This window comes from Giraffa tippelskirchi, chromosome 1 (assembly GCF_054371585.1).
Source record: "Giraffa tippelskirchi isolate mGirTip1 chromosome 1, T2T-mGirTip1v1.2.pri, whole genome shotgun sequence".
NCBI lineage: Eukaryota > Metazoa > Chordata > Mammalia > Artiodactyla > Giraffidae > Giraffa > Giraffa tippelskirchi.
In genome coordinates this window covers 145,456,140-145,473,414 of record NC_137275.1, presented here as the reverse complement: position 1 = coordinate 145,473,414, position 17,275 = coordinate 145,456,140, and the positions used below count along the sequence as shown (strand labels likewise).

The window sequence follows — 17,275 nt, the reverse complement described above, 5'->3', positions numbered from 1 at the left end:
CCAAAGCAAACTCTGAAGCGCTTTCCCTCTTCTTTCTTTGGTCCCCCATCTCTCTTTCTTCTCTCCACCCTCACACTTTCCCCTCTCTCTTGTCGCTGCTCCTCACTCTACCTTTTCTCCACTCTCTGCTTCTCTTTCTCCATCTGTCTGCTTTCGTTGCTTTCATTCCAGGGCCCGGGCGGCCATCCACAAAGCACAGTCCTCACATCGCTGCAGCAAGGAAAGTCTACATACAGACGCGCCGGCAGAGGAAGCTGCACTTCGTGGTGGGGGGCTTCGCCTACTTGCTCCCCAAGACTGCAGTGGTGCTGCGCTGTCCCACGCGGCGCTTCCGCAAGCCCCTCATCACCTGGGAGAAGGACGGCCAGCACCTCATCAGCTCTGCCCACGTCACTGTGGCCCCCTTTGGGTACCTAAAGATCCACCGCCTCAAGCCCTCTGATGCGGGAATCTACACCTGCTCGGCCGGACCAGCCCGGGAGCAGTTTGTGATTAAGCTCATTGGAGGCAACCGGAAGTTGGTGGCCAGGCCCTTGAGCCTGAGGAACGAGGAGGAGGCCCTCGCGGTGAGGAAGGGCAGCCCCAAGGAGGCCCTGCAGACACACAAACACCAGAATGGCATCTTCTCCAACGGCAGCAAGGCCGAGAAGCGGGGCCTCCCCGCCGACACCGGGGGCCGCTATGACGACCTGGTCTCGCGGCTGCTGGAGCAGGGGGGCTGGCCCGGAGAGCTGCTGTCGTCGTGGGAGCTGCAGGACTCCACGGAAAGGAACGCGTCTTCAGAGGAGGACCCGAACGCCGAGCAGGCCCTTCTGCGTCTGCCCTTCACCATGGTGATGGAGCAGCAGCGCTTGGACGACATCCTCCGGAACCTCTCGCAGCAACCCGAGGAGCTCCGCGACGTCTACAGCAAGCACCTGGTGGCCCAGCTGGCCCAGGAGATCTTCCGCAGCCACCTGGAGCACCAGGACGCGCTCCTCAAGCCGTCAGAGCGGAGGGGCCCCCCGGTGGCCATCCCTCCCCATAAGCACGTGTCTGGCTTCAGCAGCTTCTCCGCGATCTTGTCCACTGGGGAGGGCGGGGGCGGCTCCCGCCGGCCGCACCGCAAGCCTGTCATCCTGCGCAAGATCTCCGCAGCCCAGCAGCTCTCTGCCTCCGAGGTGGTCACCCACCTCGGGCAGACGGTGGCCCTGGCCAGCGGGACACTGAGCGTGCTTCTGCACTGTGAGGCCATTGGCAATCCGAGGCCCACCATCAGCTGGGCCAGAAATGGAGAAGAGGTTCAATTCAGCGACAGGTGAGTTTTGCAGTTACCTGGTCTGGGAAGAGCTGGGGGGAAGGGTCACCTTGTGCGGGAGGCACCCTGTTCGTTCTTCCTTCAAGGTGTTTGCAAGGGTAGAGCTTAGAGTACTGGGCCTCAGGGACCATGCTCATCCTGGGTTTCAAGCTCTTCTCGGTACTGATGGACTGTTAAAGACAAAGTATTTCGTTTCTCTAAACTGTATGCTCTCATCTTTGTAAGATAATAGTAAGAATGCCTACAACCCTCAATCCCCATAGGATCGCTGAGATTAATGAGATTCTCTTCGGATAGCTCTGAACCTTCGGCAGGAAGCTATCATTCCAGACCAAGGCATTATTACATTACTGTTTTTGTGAAATGAACCGCTGAAAAGCTCGTACACCAGGATACTGGCTGTGTGTGTGTGGTCCCCCAGGGCTGGGGACAGAGTGCAGCCAGCACCTGCTGCTCCCCGTGGGTGAGCCCATCTTCTTCTCTGCGCTGGACAAGGCTGTTTGTTCCAGAAAGCTTTTGTTCCCGGTTGGATCTGTGATTAATTATTCTGTTATTTCTTGGTGTCTCTGTTTTGATGTGCCTTTACTGGGATGACAGCATGCATTTGCTGGTTTCCTTGAGCCATGGCCATTCCTAATGTAGAATCAATAGTGATAGAAGAGATAATAATAATAATAGCAATTTTTTTAGGGCTACCTGTGTGCCAAAAGCATGCCATGCTTCCTACGTAGATCCTCTGTAATCTTTATAAACGGCCTTGTCCAGCCCTGACAACAAATAGAGCTGGCATTGACCAAGTAGTAACTGTCTTCCAGGCAGGTGTAAATGCTCTGTGTACTTTATCTCACTGAATTCTAACGGCAGCCCTAAGAGGTAGTATAATTTTTATCCACACTTTACAGGAGAGAAAACCAAGCCTAGCAACGTACTAAAGATTTATTAGGTGGCAGAGCCAAGATATGTGACAGAAATAAGAAAGGCAGCCAATGGAAGAATCATAGTCTATGGATGAGAGGGGAACTTTAAGATCTGTGCTTCAGAGCCCTCATTTTAACTTATTATCTTCTCTGAGTTCATGAAGCATGCTCTTTTCATTAAATGTCCTTTTAAATACTATTGTTCAGTTAATCCTCTTCACTGGCCTGCTTATGAGTAAGGAAGAAAAGAAGGCAGGATATATTATGTCAGGCAGTGAGCCAGGTTTATTTATATGTCACTACATTTGTTCTTCTGACAGTCAAGCCACTAGATTGACATTATCCTCCAGTTTCACATAAGAAATTGAGGTTCAGCAGCTCACCCAAGGTCACACTTCAGGAAAGGCCTGATTAAGGATTCAATATCAAGTTTAAGTAAGTAAGTGTTAGTCGCCCAGTCATGCCCGACTCTTTGCGACCTCATGGACTGCAGCCCACCAGGCTCTTCTGTCCATGAGATTTTCCAGGCAAGGATACTGGGATGGGTTGCCATTTCCTTCTCCAGGGGATCTTCCAGACCCAGGGATCAAACCCGGATCTCCTGCACTACAGGCAGATTCTTTACCCACTGAGCTACAAGAAGAATAGTTCTGTCTGCTCTTCCGAAACTTGATGAACAAACATGACTTTGTCCATCCTGCCTATACCTTTTGTGTTTTTGAAATGTCAACAATATTGCTTCTCAACCTGAGCCCTTACAGATCAAATAGCTGTAATAACAATACTATTTTTTCTGTGACACTCTGCTCAAAGTTTTAAAGGTATTATCTTGTTTAATCTTTAAAAAAAAAAAAAGCCTTATGAGATAAGTACCATTATTGTTACAACAAGTAATAAAAAAGCTAAGGCACAGATGTTGGACCCACACAGAAGCACTGGAGATAAGGATTGAACGCAGTTTGTTTTGAGAGCCTATAATGGTAACCACTCCTCTTGTTTGCTTCTTGATCCTCCCCAGCATAGACTTTCCTTGATCAGCTTCTCTGCTATGACCCCTGCACTTCTTTCCAGAAATCTTTGTAAGGAGTTTGTGGGTTAGGCTAAAGTTGCAGTAAATCCCACTGAGGTCATTGGGTCTCAGAGGGCAGCTCCAGCATCAGACCCCCAGACGGATGACTGCTGATTGAAAGTTGTACCCTGGTGCTCAGGTGGGTGGTGCACTGGAACTGCCTCTGTCATTGCACCTGTCACACCTATGATGCCCAAATCGTGCCATGCCTGCCATCAGCCAGTCAGTTCCTATTTTATTCATATCCTCTGGGCCTGTTGCCCGGAACTGGTGTTACTGAGATCAAAGGGAGTAGCAGTTGGCTGTGTGAGGGAAAAGATGGGAATTAACATTTCTTGACTAACTCCAGCTACTGTATCCCCATGCCAGCAACTTCCACAGCCATCATCTCTTCATGTCCACTGCCAGGTGTAACATATGAGCTGATGGCCCTATTTCAGAGATGAGGAAACCAAGGTTCTCAGTAGTTAAGGAAGCTGACCCCTGTTAAATAGCTAGTAAATGGCAGAATCAAGAGAATAAATTCAAATCCAGTTCTGCCCAACACAAGCTCATGCTGTTTTGAGTGACTAAGTTCATGTTTTCATGCATCTCCTATATTTGACTCGGGATACCAAGTTGACTCAAGACCCCTGCTGTTTTTTCCTAGCCTTTTCCAGGTTCCCTTCCTTTGAATAGTGACTACTTCCTCCTAAAGGGTGTAGAATGACACAGGCCACTGAGATGGGGAAGGGGATGATCAGGACTCTGTTCTCCCTGGAACTGCAGGGAGAATATTGAGGTCATGTCTTGCTCAGGGATCCCAGCAACTTCCTTGAGTGCTGGAGTTTATGAAATCCAAGGATCATGCCTCTTCTTGGTCACTAGTGACTACAGGAAAATGTGGGAGGAATTAGAAGGACTGAGGTCTTTGGGCTGGTCTTGCCAAGGCCCTTCGCTTTCCATGGCCTTAGTCCCCTCATTTAAAAATTGAGGGAGGTTGTAGCAAATCATCTCTGATCTACCCTCTTCATTCCTTGATAGAAGGTCACAGAAGGTTAAAACCCACATATTGATGGAGAGGGTGGAGAGCCTTGAGCATATTACTTCAAAATTTGTCCTACAAGTTATCTTCCGAGTGGTTCACAGACAGAGGTTCATTGATCACATGAGTTTGGGATATGCTCGCTTAAAGTTAAATGTATGTATTTACTGCTGGACTTTACTTCTATTTTTTAATATAGTATTTGATTTTTTCTTTTTTTATAAAAGTAATGAAAAGGCTATAAAACAATTCAAATAATACCTGAATCTATAAAGTAAAAATGCAGATCTCTTTCATGCCCCCAATTCTATTTCCCTGAGACTGTCAGTCTTCATAATTCAGCATACACCCATTTGGAATTTTTATATATTTTACTGTATTATATACGTCACATACACACATAAGATTTATGTTTTTTTAATGCAATGTTATGTTTACAAATTTGACTTCTATTCAACAACATGTCTAGGAGACATTTCAGAATAGTATGTAGAGGTCGATATCACCTTTTTAAACCACTGATTACTGGTCTTGAATGTATTTAACTAACCCTCAAGGGAAATTATTTTGGTTTTTCCATTTTCAACTCCTATAAGCATTCCAACATGTATAGCATGCAGTGTTTTCCAAGTACTTCTTTGATCAATGAATAATTTTTTGGTCTAATAATCTCAAGGACATCAATAATTCTTAAAATACTACTTTTGCCTTTTAATTTTTACCTTAATGGGCATTAGGAGTCTAATGGCTTTAAGGTAAAGAAGAGTCAACAGAATCTTGCTAAAAAAAGAAACATGGCAGCCAGTTGCTAAAGATGAAAAGTTGTAGACCTAGGACAGATGAGAGCAAATTCTAGGTCATGAGTCACCAGGACATTGGTGGGAATAGGGGATAACATTAAGAAGGAAAGCACAGGGACTTACTTGTACTTAAGGAATGTGCTTCCACTGGTTAAGACTTCTCCTTCCAATGCTGGGTGTGTGGGTTCGATCCCTGGTTGGGGAGCTAAGATCCCACATGCCTTGTGGCCAAAAAAAAAACAAAGCATAAAACAGAAGCAATGTTGTAACAAATTCAATAAAGACTTTTACAAAATGGTCCACATTAAAAAGAAGAAAAAAAACCAACACTTGGGGGTCATGAGCAAACAATATTACAGTTTTTGCCACTATCAAGATATTTTTTCCAGATCTAGCCTTAACAGAACTTTTTAATGCAAGTTAATGGCATGCAGTAGGGAAAAATAAGAGATTTCCGTTTCTGATCCTTGACATCATAACTTTTCCATTTTGCTTAGCTAGCCAGTAAGAAATATGGCTGGAGCTTAGTGTTTTATGCTGTTTTCCAAGTGCTGTTTGAGAAAATAAAATAGTTGCATCTGTACAGAACACACAGGAGGCACAGAACTGCCATTGGGATTGCTTTGCTATGGCTGTTGGTGACCTCTTTTGTGTTGGATTTCATTGCTTGTCATCATTCTTGTGTCTGGTAGCAGTTCAGAAATGCTCATTTATTTTTAAACAGAGAAGTGCTGAAATGCTCAGTGTTATAGTTCAGTTAGTCTGTTTTTGCTTGGTACCCAAATCCATCTTTCGAAAGAGTCTGCAAACTTCAGCCGGCTATTGGTCTGAAGGACTTTGCAGATATATTCAAGTACATTCCGAATAGCCTGAGCCACCAAGAAAGTGACTGAAGTCTGTTATGTCTTGGCTTTTAAATATGCCAAAGCTTGACTTAAAAGAAACTGGCTTTCAGAAAGAATCACTAACAATTTAGATACTACTGCATCTCATCACGTGTATAACTTACTAGTTAAAAGGAATTCACATCATTCTTAGAAGCACACGTCAACTTCTTAAGCAATCGTTTACAGGATGTCCCTCAGTGTAGTAAAACATCCTGGTTCTTCCTAATCCCTACTTCTTCCTTTATTTCACATACGTTCCCAGCTTACTCTGAACTAGACCCCATGTTAGATATGAAGGATGGAGGAAAAAGAGGCTCATTCCCTGTAAAGGCAACTCAAAGTCTAGTTTGGAAACCAGAGAAGTAAATGCAGGGTGTAAATGCTAAGTGAAAGGAAGGCATATTTCTTTATCTCATAAGTATTAATCTATCTGTCATTTGCCAGAGATGCACCTACTTGCTGAGAATATTGTGGTGAATGAAACGCAAGTCTGTTCTCTTGCACTTAGATATGTGCATTTAGCTATCTGCTCAAATGGCACACGTCGGAAAGATCTTCCCTGCTCATTCTGTTTAAAAGAGCACTCCTTATCATTCTCTGACCCTTTAACTCTATTTTACTCACAGAATTTTATCATCCTCTGACATATTGTATATGGATGTGTTGATTTGCTGTCCATAATGGTAGAAATTTTCTTTACCGCTGTGTCCCCAGTGCTGTAAAGAGTACCTGGCACTAAACAGGTACTAAGTAAACAGTGAGTGAATTAATGAGTGAGTGTGAAGCAAGCTGTAAACCCAGAAAAGGACACAAGAAAAATATCAGATGGTGATGAGTGCTGGGTAGAAAATGAAACAGGGCTTTGAGAAGGAATGATCTGGTGACCTCAATAGCTGAGTTACTCTGAAGAGGTGACCTGAAAGCCAAGAGCTGAATGATGACCAAGGTCCAGCAATAGAACATCAAAAGGAAGAAGCTTCCTGGGAAAGGGAGAAGCAGTGCAAAACTCCCAAAGGGAAGATGAGGTTATTGTGTTGAAAGAACTTAAAAGAAGTCATTTGGCTGGAGTGTGGCAGGCTGAAGGTAGAAGTGATATGGGATGCCATGGGGGCAACCAGAGACCTGGATGAGAAGTTGGGGTTTCGATCTGAACACCACAGGGAGATTTTAGAGGCTATTAATCAGGAAAGTAAAATGATCTGATTTCCATTTTTATTGACCCACACTGGCTACTTTGTGGTGAGTAGATTATAGACAAGCATGAGTAGAAGCTGGGGAGCTATCAGGGGGCCCTTTGCAGTTGTCCCTTCAACTCCCCAAGTATCTCTGCTGGCCATTTGGTAGTGATAGGTGCCAGAGAATGAGATCATAAGTAAGGAAATGTCCTGCTTTTCAGAAACGGAGATACACTGGAGAGCTACTAGAGAATACTACACTCCAGTGGTTTGAAAACATTATTATTATTACTCTCAAGTAGCTAATTTATAACCTGGAAATATTTCACATATAGAAGGCTATCTTGGGTCCCCCCACCAAGGTTGTTAATTATGAGTTTTTAAAATCCTTACCTGATATTTCCACTCAGTTCATGATGGAGTTGTCTTCTATTTGCCTACCTTGCGTTCTGAGGCCACATGTAACATAGAACATACACTCCTCTTGTGTAAACCCCCCCCCCCCACAAAAAGCTTATTTCTCGTTAGTTCAAAAAGAAGAAATTGTCTCACAAAACATGCCTTATCTAATCTGAGCTCTCAACAACATTCTACACAGGCTGAAACCTTCTTTCTAAAAACACTCTCTTACTACTTGAGAAACCACATGCTCTTGGCTTGCTTCCTACTTCTCTGGTTATTCTATCTCAGCATCTTTGGGATTCTTCTTTTTCTACCCACCTATTAGCTACCCACTTAGAAGTCTCGCTCTGTATACACTAGTGATCCCATGGCTTCAGGACTCCTCTGTATGCTGATCCTCCTGTATCTAGCACAGAGTACATCTTTCTTCCAATTCAGATATAAAGTTGTCTCCTGGACATCCTAACCCAGATGCCCCACAAAAGGTCAACTCAGTATCTCTAAGGGCTTCCCAGATGGCGCTAGTGGAAAGGAACCTACCTGCCAGATGCCTGGGTTGGGAAGATCCCGTGGAAGAGGACATGGCAACCCACTCCAATATTCTTGCCTGGAGAATCCCGTAGACAGAGGAGCCTGGTGGACTACAGTCCATGGGGTCACAAAGAGTTGGACACAGACTGAACACACATGCACAGTATCTCTAAAACTAACCTCCTCAGTCCTTATCTCAGTAAAGAATACCTCCAGCCATCCAGCTTTCCAAGCCAAAATATAGGTGTGCCTCAGAGATATTGCAGGGTCAGCTCCAGATCACAATAAAGCCAATATCACAAAAAAGCTAGTCAATAATTTTTGGTCTCCCAGAATATATAAAAGTTATGTTTATACTGTACTGTAGAGTGCAATAGCATTATGTCTTAAAAACCAATCTATATTCCTTAATCTAAAAATATTTTCTTGCTATCATCTGAGCCCTCACAGAGTCACAGTAGTAACATCAAAGATCACCGATCACAGATCACCGTAACAAATATAATAATGATGAAAAACTTTGAAATATCACAAAAACTACCAAAATATGACACAGAGATGTGAAGTGAGCAAATGCTATTAAAAAAATAGTACCAATATGGCCTGTATGTGAGGGGAGTTTGGTGGAGAATGGATACATGTATATGTCTGGCTGAGTCCCTTTGCTGTTCACCCGAAACTATAACATTCTTAATCTAACTATTGTTGTTCAGTCACTAAGTCGTGTCTGACTCTGCAACTCCATGGACTGCAACACACCAGGCTTCCCTGTCCTTCACTATCTCCTGGAGTTTGCTCAAACTTGTGTTCACTGAGTCAGTGATGCCATCCAACCATCTCATCCTCTGTCATCCCCGTCTCCTACTGCCCTCATTCTTTCCCAGTATTAGGGTCTTTTCCAGTGAGTTGACTCTTTGTATCAGATGGCCACTGTATTGGAGCTTCAGCATCAGTTCTTCCAATGAATATTCAGGGTTGATTTCCTTTAGGATTGACTGGCTTGATCTCCTTACTGTCCAAGGAACTCTCAAGAGTCTTTAAAAAGCATCAGAGTCTTCAGAAAGTTCAAAAGCATCCATTCTTTGGCTATACTGATCTTTGTCGGCAGTGATATCTCTGCTTTGTAATACATTGTCTAGGTTTGTCATAGCCTTTCTTCCAAGGAGCAAGTGTCTTTCAATTTCATGGCTGTAGTCACTGTCTGCAGTGATTTCAGTGCCCCCCAAAATATAAATCTGCCACTGTTTCCATTGTTTCCCCATCTATTTGCCATGAAGTAATAGGACTGGATGCCATGGTCTTCATTTTTTGAATATTGAGTTTTAAGGGAGCCTTTTCACTCTCTTCTTTTATATTCATCAAGAGGCTCTTTAGTTCCTCTTCATTTTCTGCCATTAGGGTGGTGTCATCTGCATATCTGAGGTTGTTGATATTTCTCTTGACAGTCTTGATTCCAGCTTATGATTCATCCACCCTGGCATTTCACATGATATACTCTGCATATAAGTTGAAAAAGCAGGGTGACAATATACAACCTTGACATACTCCTTTCCCTGTTTTGAACTAGTCTGTTGTTCCATGTCTGGTTCTAACTGTCACTTCTTGACCTGCATACAGGTTTCTCAGGAGGTAGGTAATGTAGTCTGGTATTCCCATCTCTTTAAGAATTTTCCATAGTTTGTTGTGATCCACACAGTCAAAAGCTTTTGTGTAGTCAATGAAGTAGAAGCAGTTGTTTTGCTGGTGATCCAGTGGATGTTGGCAATTTTTTAAATTAATTTATTTTTTAATTGAAGGATAATTGCTTTACAGAATTTTGCTGTTTTCTGTCAGAACTCAACATGAATCAGTCATAGGTATACATATATCCCTTCCCTTTTGAACCTCCCTCCCATCTCCCACCCCACCCCATCCCTCTGGATGTTGGCAGTTTGATCTCTGGTTCCTCTGCTTTTTCTAAATCCAGCTTATGCATATGGAAGTTCTCAGTTCACATACTCTTGAAGCCTAGCATGAAGGATTTTGAGCATTATCTTACTAGCATGTGAAATGAGGGCAATTGTATGGTAGTTTGAACATTGCCCTTTCTTTGCTATAGGAATGGACACTGACCTTTTCCAGTCCTGTGTCCACCGCTGAGTATTCCAAATTTGATGGCATATTGAGTACAGCACTTTCATAGCATCATCTTTTAGGATTTTAAATAGCTCAGCTGGAATTCCATCACCTCCCCTCGGTTTGTTCATAGTGATGCTTCCTAAGGCCCACTTGACTTTACACAACAAGGTGTCTGACTCTAGGGGAGTGACTACTCCATCATGGTTATCTGGTTCATGAAAACCTTTTTTGTATAGTGTATTCTTGCCACCTCTTCTTAATCTCTTCTGCTTCTGTTAGTTCCTTGCTATTTCTATCCTTTATTGTGCTCATCTTTGCATGAAATGTTCCCTTGGTATCTCTCATTTTCTTGAAAAGATGTCTAGTCTTTCCCATTCTATTTTTTCCTCTATTTCTTTGCATTGTTCACTTAAGAAGGCTTTCTTATCTCTCCTTGCTGTTCTTTGGAACGCTGCATTCAGTTGTGTATATCTTTCCCTTTCTCCTTTGCCTTTTGTTTCTCTTCTCTTCTCAGCTATTTGTAAGGCCTCCCCAGACAACCATTTTGCCTTCTTGCATTTCTTTTTCTTCGGGATGTTTTGGTCATCACCTCCTGTACAGTGTTACAAACCTCCATCCATAGTTCTTCAGGCACTCTGACTACAGATCTAATCCCTTGAATCTATTTGTTACTTCCATTGTATACCCCAAAACAACATAAAAAGTTTTTAAAATGTTCAGTAGATGCCACCAGATACTCAGGAAAAGAAAACAAACAAGGAAAAATAGCACCAATAGGCTTGTTCCATGCAGAGTTGCCACAAACCTTCAATTTATTAAAAAAAAAAAGTTAGTATCTCTGAAGCACAAGAAAGTGAAGTGCAACAAAATGAGGTCTGCCTGTATTTCTAGACTGTTCTAGTCCTTCACTGGCTCTTTCACCCTCCACTAATCTCCATTCTCACTGCCTGTCCTTGGCTTACTTGTCAGCTCTCAATGATTGCAGCAGCCTCCTAACTCTATATTTGCCTTCTCAAGACCAGGGATTTGCAAAATTCCAGCCAGTGGCTTTACATTTTTTAAAGGGCTTATTAAGAATGGCTTTTAAAGGATTATTAAAACAGCCGTTGAAATTGAGCCCAGTGCTGTTTAATTAACTTGCTTAAGACCCCTCACTTAATAAGTGGTGGAGCTGGGGTTTGAACCCAGGTAACTTAAAGGGTTATGAAAGGAATGGCTTTTGTATTTTTAAAGGATTATTAAAGGCAAATAAAAATTGGAGTATACAGCAGAGACCATTGGTGGCCCTGAAAGCCTAAAGTATTTGCTATATGTCCTTTTATAGCAAATGGATTCTCACTTCTGCCCTAGATCACTGACATGCTACTGCCAGAGCATCTTTCTAGCAAAGTTGTCCATGATGCTCCCAGGCTTAAAATTTTTCCCTTGGCCTGCCAGCATTTGAGGATAATTTCCAAATGCCCTAGCATGATATACAGTGTCCTTTATCATCTGATGTCTGCCTACCTTTCTTGCTTCATCTCTTACCAGACCCCTCACTTCACCCCACTGAGCTCTGCCTTTCCATGATACCCAATTACTTGCTGTTTATGAGTTTGCATGGGAAATTCCAGCCTCTAGAAGTGAGTAAGAGCAAAGAGTCGATACCTTGTGGTGCCTTAATCACCCATCACAGCCAGGCCAGTGGAGAAATCCTCCCCATCATGGCCATCATTGCTCACAGTTACTGAACACTTGCTTTGAGCTACAAGATGTTCTCAGTGTTTTATAGATGTCCATTTATTTTGTTGTTGTTTAGTTGCTAAGTCGTGTCTAACTCTTTGCAACCTAATAGACTATAGCCCACTAGGCTCCTCTGTCTATAGGATCTCTCAGGCAAGAATACTGGAGTGGGTAACCATTTCCTTCTCCAGGGGATCTTCCTGACCCAGGGATTAAACCCACATCTCTTGCATCGGCAGGTGGATTCCTTACCACTGAGCTTCCAGGGAAGCCCCCCATTTATTCCTAGAATAACTCTTTCAGGTTACTATTCCAATTTTACAAATATTAAAATTGAAGCACAGAGATTGTTAGATTCAGTCTGGCTCCAGGAACCCTGTTTCTTTGTATTGATTTTAACCTTAGTTGAATACATGGGCTTGCCCCTGTTTTAGAAAGAAGGCATTGGGGTCAGCTGAACTTAGCATAATCCAACATTCTATCCTCTAGCCAGCTGGCTTCCAATTTGTGAGGCTTTTGTTTTTATTGTGGCATGTCTGTTTCAGGGAAAGACTTTTATTCTCTCAGTCGCACTCCCTTTACATATACACACCCAGCTGTAAATATGCACAGTGCTCGGCACATAATAGGCACTCAGTAAACATTATTATTGTCACATCTGTGTTTGTATCTCTAATCATGTATGTTTATAGCATTGACAGCCTTTGCATGTATGTGTTTAGATACCTCGACCACAAATAAGATGAAGCTGAACCATTTCTTGCTTTTCAGTCATTCTGATAAATACTGAACACTACCCAGGCCTTTCTATTCTGCACCACATTTTGAGTTGAGATTCAGGCAAAAGCTGAATTTGCATTTAGAGATGGGGCATGCTAGCTGAAAAATCTTGTAACTCTACCCCACATCTAATACCAGGAGGCTCATGTCATTATGGACAAATATATGTCCAGTATTCCTCCATCTGAATCCAACTCGAGAAACAATACTTATAAGGATATTCAGATTCTCCCAAATTGCCACAGGGAGATGGGTTACCAAACTGGGAAGGAAGGCTGCATGAAGATCGATCTTTTCCTCTGAGAAAGATCTACATACTGCTGATAGTCCCACACTGACAGGGAAGCCCCCACTTCCTGCCCAATATCTTTGGTCTAAGAGTGAGCCTGTAGTCACATACTCCTCATAGCTCAGCTGATAGAAGTCTTAAAGCATTTAAAGAAGACTTTCCTAAAGGTCATGTGATTTTTCAGAGGTATGCAGATGAACATAAAGACAAACATGAAACTAGAGACTTGGGAGAAAATACTGATTCCTTCTTCAGTTCAGTCGCTCGGTCTTGTCCGACTCTTTGTGACCCCATGGACTGAAACGTGCCAGGCTTCCCTGTCCATCACCAACTCCTGGAGCTTGCTCAAACTCATGTCCATCAAGTCGGTGATGCCATCCAGCCATCTCATCCTCTGTTGTCCCCTTCTCCTTCCCTTCTTAGGGATGGAGAAACAGTTTACAGGTGCCATTCCATCTATATGGAGCCCTAGGGAGCAAGCTAATGCCAAAGAGTTTTTGCCTTTTGATCCCTAAGCCAGTCCCTGCTTTCTTTCTGTTGTGGGTCTGGGTGCACCCACCTCACTCCACCCATCCCTTTGGTCAGGAGGAGCAAGCTAATGGTACAGCAGTTAACCCGGAGGACAGCCCACATGGTAGCAAACAGGAAGGCTAGAATCAGAGCATCTTAGTTCTGCCACTTAATAACCACAGGAGTCTAACAGCTCTGAACCCTTGTTTCCTCATTAGTTAAAATGATCATAACCACCCTGCAGAAAAGCGAAGGAGTAAAGAAGAGAAATATTATCTGTAGTATGCCTGGCACACAGTGGATACACATTTGATAGTATAAGCATTGTTCCTTAGAGATGAGGCCAATGTACCACACACCATCTTCCAGGATGTCACAAAATCAGGAGCATTACTCTTATTTTGAGGAACCCCTGGGCAGTTGTTTGAACTCTAGCACTAGAAAGATGTCTAGGAAAACACAGTGTGATGGAGAATTGTCAGCCTATATCCAGACAACAGGAGAGTGTGCTTATACTCTATAGACAGTTTTTTCTGATGTTTTTGATCTGGTAGGATAGAGAAATATGTATGCTCTAAATGTTTATACTTCCCAGAAAGCTCTGGACAGTGTTCCAAAGTGGTGTTGAATAGAAGATGAATTAAGGAGTATTTGGAAGGCTTTAGCTCAGGCAACACAGAGTATCCACAGATGGAAACTTCTTCGAATGGAAGAGAGAATCAGATGGAAAATGCCTCCAGGGTCACTTTCAGAACCACACTTTTGAATAATGCTATATGTAAAAGTCATAAGCACATGAAATGCAGTTTCTCAGTTTGTAGATGATGTAAAAACTGGAGGCTGCGCAGATAGTGAGGGAAGAAGAAATCAGTTTCACTTTGTTTGGCTTGTTTCCTTTATAGAACCAAAGGAAATAGAGATGACAAATGTTTTTCCCAATTGAAAAGTATAAGAAAAGCAAGTCAGAGGAAAAAGAGCCATCTCAGTAAATAGGTAAAGCTTAGCCAAAAAAAAAAAAAAAAGATAGAAGATCAGTGCAAGGTCACAGAAGTGACCAGCATGAGTCAGAGAACATTAGAGGACACAAGACAATTAGTGACAACCAGTCACTGTCTACTCTCTGAAAAGCTGAAGAGTCTCAAAAGATCCCCTCAACAGTTAATTTATTCTTCCTAGAAAAATGGTCCTAGCAAATAGCATTTCTGAAAAAGTGGTTAACATTTTAGTATAAATGAGGAAGACACCAGAACAAACCAGAAGTGAAAGTGCTTCCATGTTCTAGGTTGGGGTCAGCAAACTTTTCTTGCAAAGGGCCAAACAGCAAACATTTTAGCTTTGCAGGCTATCCCGTCTGTCTCAACTATTCAGTTCTGCCAATGGAGCATAAAAGCAGCCATAGATTCTTAATCTGCTGTGGCTGAGTGCCAATAAAACTTTATTTACAAAAGCAGGTGACAGCTGGCTACAGTTTGATGATCTCTATTCAAGGTAAATAGGAAATCCAGTCAGTTGCTTCATGCAGAGGTCTGCAGTTTGAAATGAATTACCTGGCAGGAAGATAGAACTACTCATATTAGCAAATTCAAGACTTTATGAATTTCTGAAGAGAACGAAGCTGAAGGGTTTGGCAGGAAGTATTAGGACAGAGTTAAGAATGTGTGGTCAGTTGACCTTTCCCATTCCAAAAATATTTTCTATACTTCCACCTGGAGCAGTCATGGAGCTTCCAGCATTAAGTTAAGTAACTTTTAGTTGGCAATTAAATTAAAAGCAGCCAAGGTTAAAAAAAAAAGTTGCCCTTGCCAAATGGTGATACAAAACTTCATGAACCTCAAGTCTGTTCCCCAAAATGTCTGTACAAAATAAAACTCTCCCTTGCAAGTGTCTGGGCTACTATAATTTTTGGTTTCAGAAAAACATTCTTGCAGAAGATGTCTTCTCACAATACTCTTTCTGTCCTCTAGCATCAAGCTACTTAAAATGTAGAAAATTCTTGTTAGCAATTGTCCATTTCCCTGAGTAACGACAAACCTTGGCACAAATTACCTCCCAACAAAAATGAGGCCAAACCACATGCCTTCCAGCTATTTAAAATCCAGAATATTCTTATTAGTGATTGTCCATGTCCCTGAGAAACATTGGCATATATTACATTCAACCAAAAATAAAGCCAAACCACATGCCTTCTTACTAGGCCCCAGTGGATGTTTGAATAGGGTCCTTTTTTTTTTTAAGGTCAAAGGTCATTTCCCATTTCCAATTCCCTGCACCAACTGAGCAAGTTACTTCTCAGAGCTTTTGTGTCCTCTCTAAAATATGATAATGTCAGACCAGTAACATGAATGAAATTGTATGAAGCTTGTACACTTGTCTACTAAATACCTGCTCCCACTCTCCCTTTGTGGTAGATTTGATTATCCTAATCTTAGGAATCCCTAAGCAGAAAAAAAGTGCATTTCAGGGTAAGGCAAAGACCTCAACACCTCCTTCTTGGAGTTGTGAGCTGGTATTCTTTGCACAACATTCTTTAACTGCTTCTAAGCTCACTTTTTCCCAATTCTTATTCTTTTACTCATTTTTTTTTTTTTTTTTTGCAATTCCACAATTCTGGCATTTTTAAAAGTGTTCTAAAATATCAGTATCTGGTTAATAGTGTTAAAACAGTTATGGAAATAACTAGTTGTCTTTATTCCGAGATTCCTGAGTCAAGAATAGAATTGAGGCTGTTGCCAACCCAGTGTGCCACGTGGCCTCAGTCCTCTGCTTGTCTTTCCCACCCGCAGGGCTTCCACCAAGATAAACACACTGCGGCCCACACCCTGCTCTCTCACACCTCTTCCCCCGTGGCCCTGATTTGTGTGTTTTTTCTCTGTGAAAACTGTTCATTTCTCAGTCATTTACCCATGTCAAAGCAGCTCATCACAACATCCAGATTACATAGGTTCAGATATGAAGAGTGAATGGTGATGGCAATGGTAATGTTAATGTTGCTGTTCAGTCGCTTAGTTCTGTCTGACTCTGACTTCATGGACTGTAGCACATCAAGCTCCTCTGTCTTCCACGGTCTCCTGGAGTTTGCTCAGATTCGTGTCCACTGAGTCAGTGATGCTACCTCATCTATCTCATCCCCTGTTGCTCCCTTCTCCTTTGGCCTTCAATCTTTCCCAGCATCAGGGTCTTTTCCAATGAGTCAGCACTTTATATCAGGTAGTCAATTTTCTAATGAATAGTCAGGGTTGATTTCCTTCAGGATTGACTGGTTTTATCTTCTTGCTGTCCAAGGGACTTTCAAGATGCTTCTCCAGCACCACAATGTGAAAACATCAATTTCTTGGCACTTGGCCTTCTTTATGGTCCATTTCTAACAGCCGTATGACTACTAGAAAAACCATAGCTTTGACTATATGGATCTCTGTCAGCAAAGTGATGTGTCTGATTTTTAGTACACTAGGTTTGTCATAGCTTTCATTCCAAGGGGCAAGTGTCTTTTAATTTTATGGTTGTGGTCACCATCCTCAGTGATTTTGGAGCCCAGGAAAATAAAGTCTGTCAGATTTTATTTTCTTGGTGATATCAAAAACAACCACTAAATATTAATAATAACCTGCACTTCCCTAGTATTTACTACTTGTCACATACTTTTCTATGTTTTTGAAATACCTGGACTCAACATAGAATATTCACAACACCCCTCAGTTGGTGCAGTAATGCTCCTCATTCTGTGGGTGAGAAAACTTTGCCACTCAGAAGTAAA

At 42.5% G+C, this 17,275-nt stretch overlaps 1 protein-coding gene across 4 annotated transcripts in view; it reads left to right on the top strand.

Annotated features, from left to right (window-relative positions):
- The window catches only part of ADAMTSL1 (ADAMTS like 1), a 479,878-nt gene that overhangs the window by 330,121 nt on the left and 132,482 nt on the right, over positions 1–17,275 (top strand). For all 4 annotated transcript variants that reach the window (XM_081499058.1, XM_081499072.1, XM_081499064.1 and 1 more), the window contains one exon: positions 172–1,297. In XM_081499058.1, the coding sequence (XP_081355184.1) occupies positions 172–1,297 (1,126 nt within the window). The remainder of the gene's footprint in view (positions 1–171; positions 1,298–17,275) is intronic.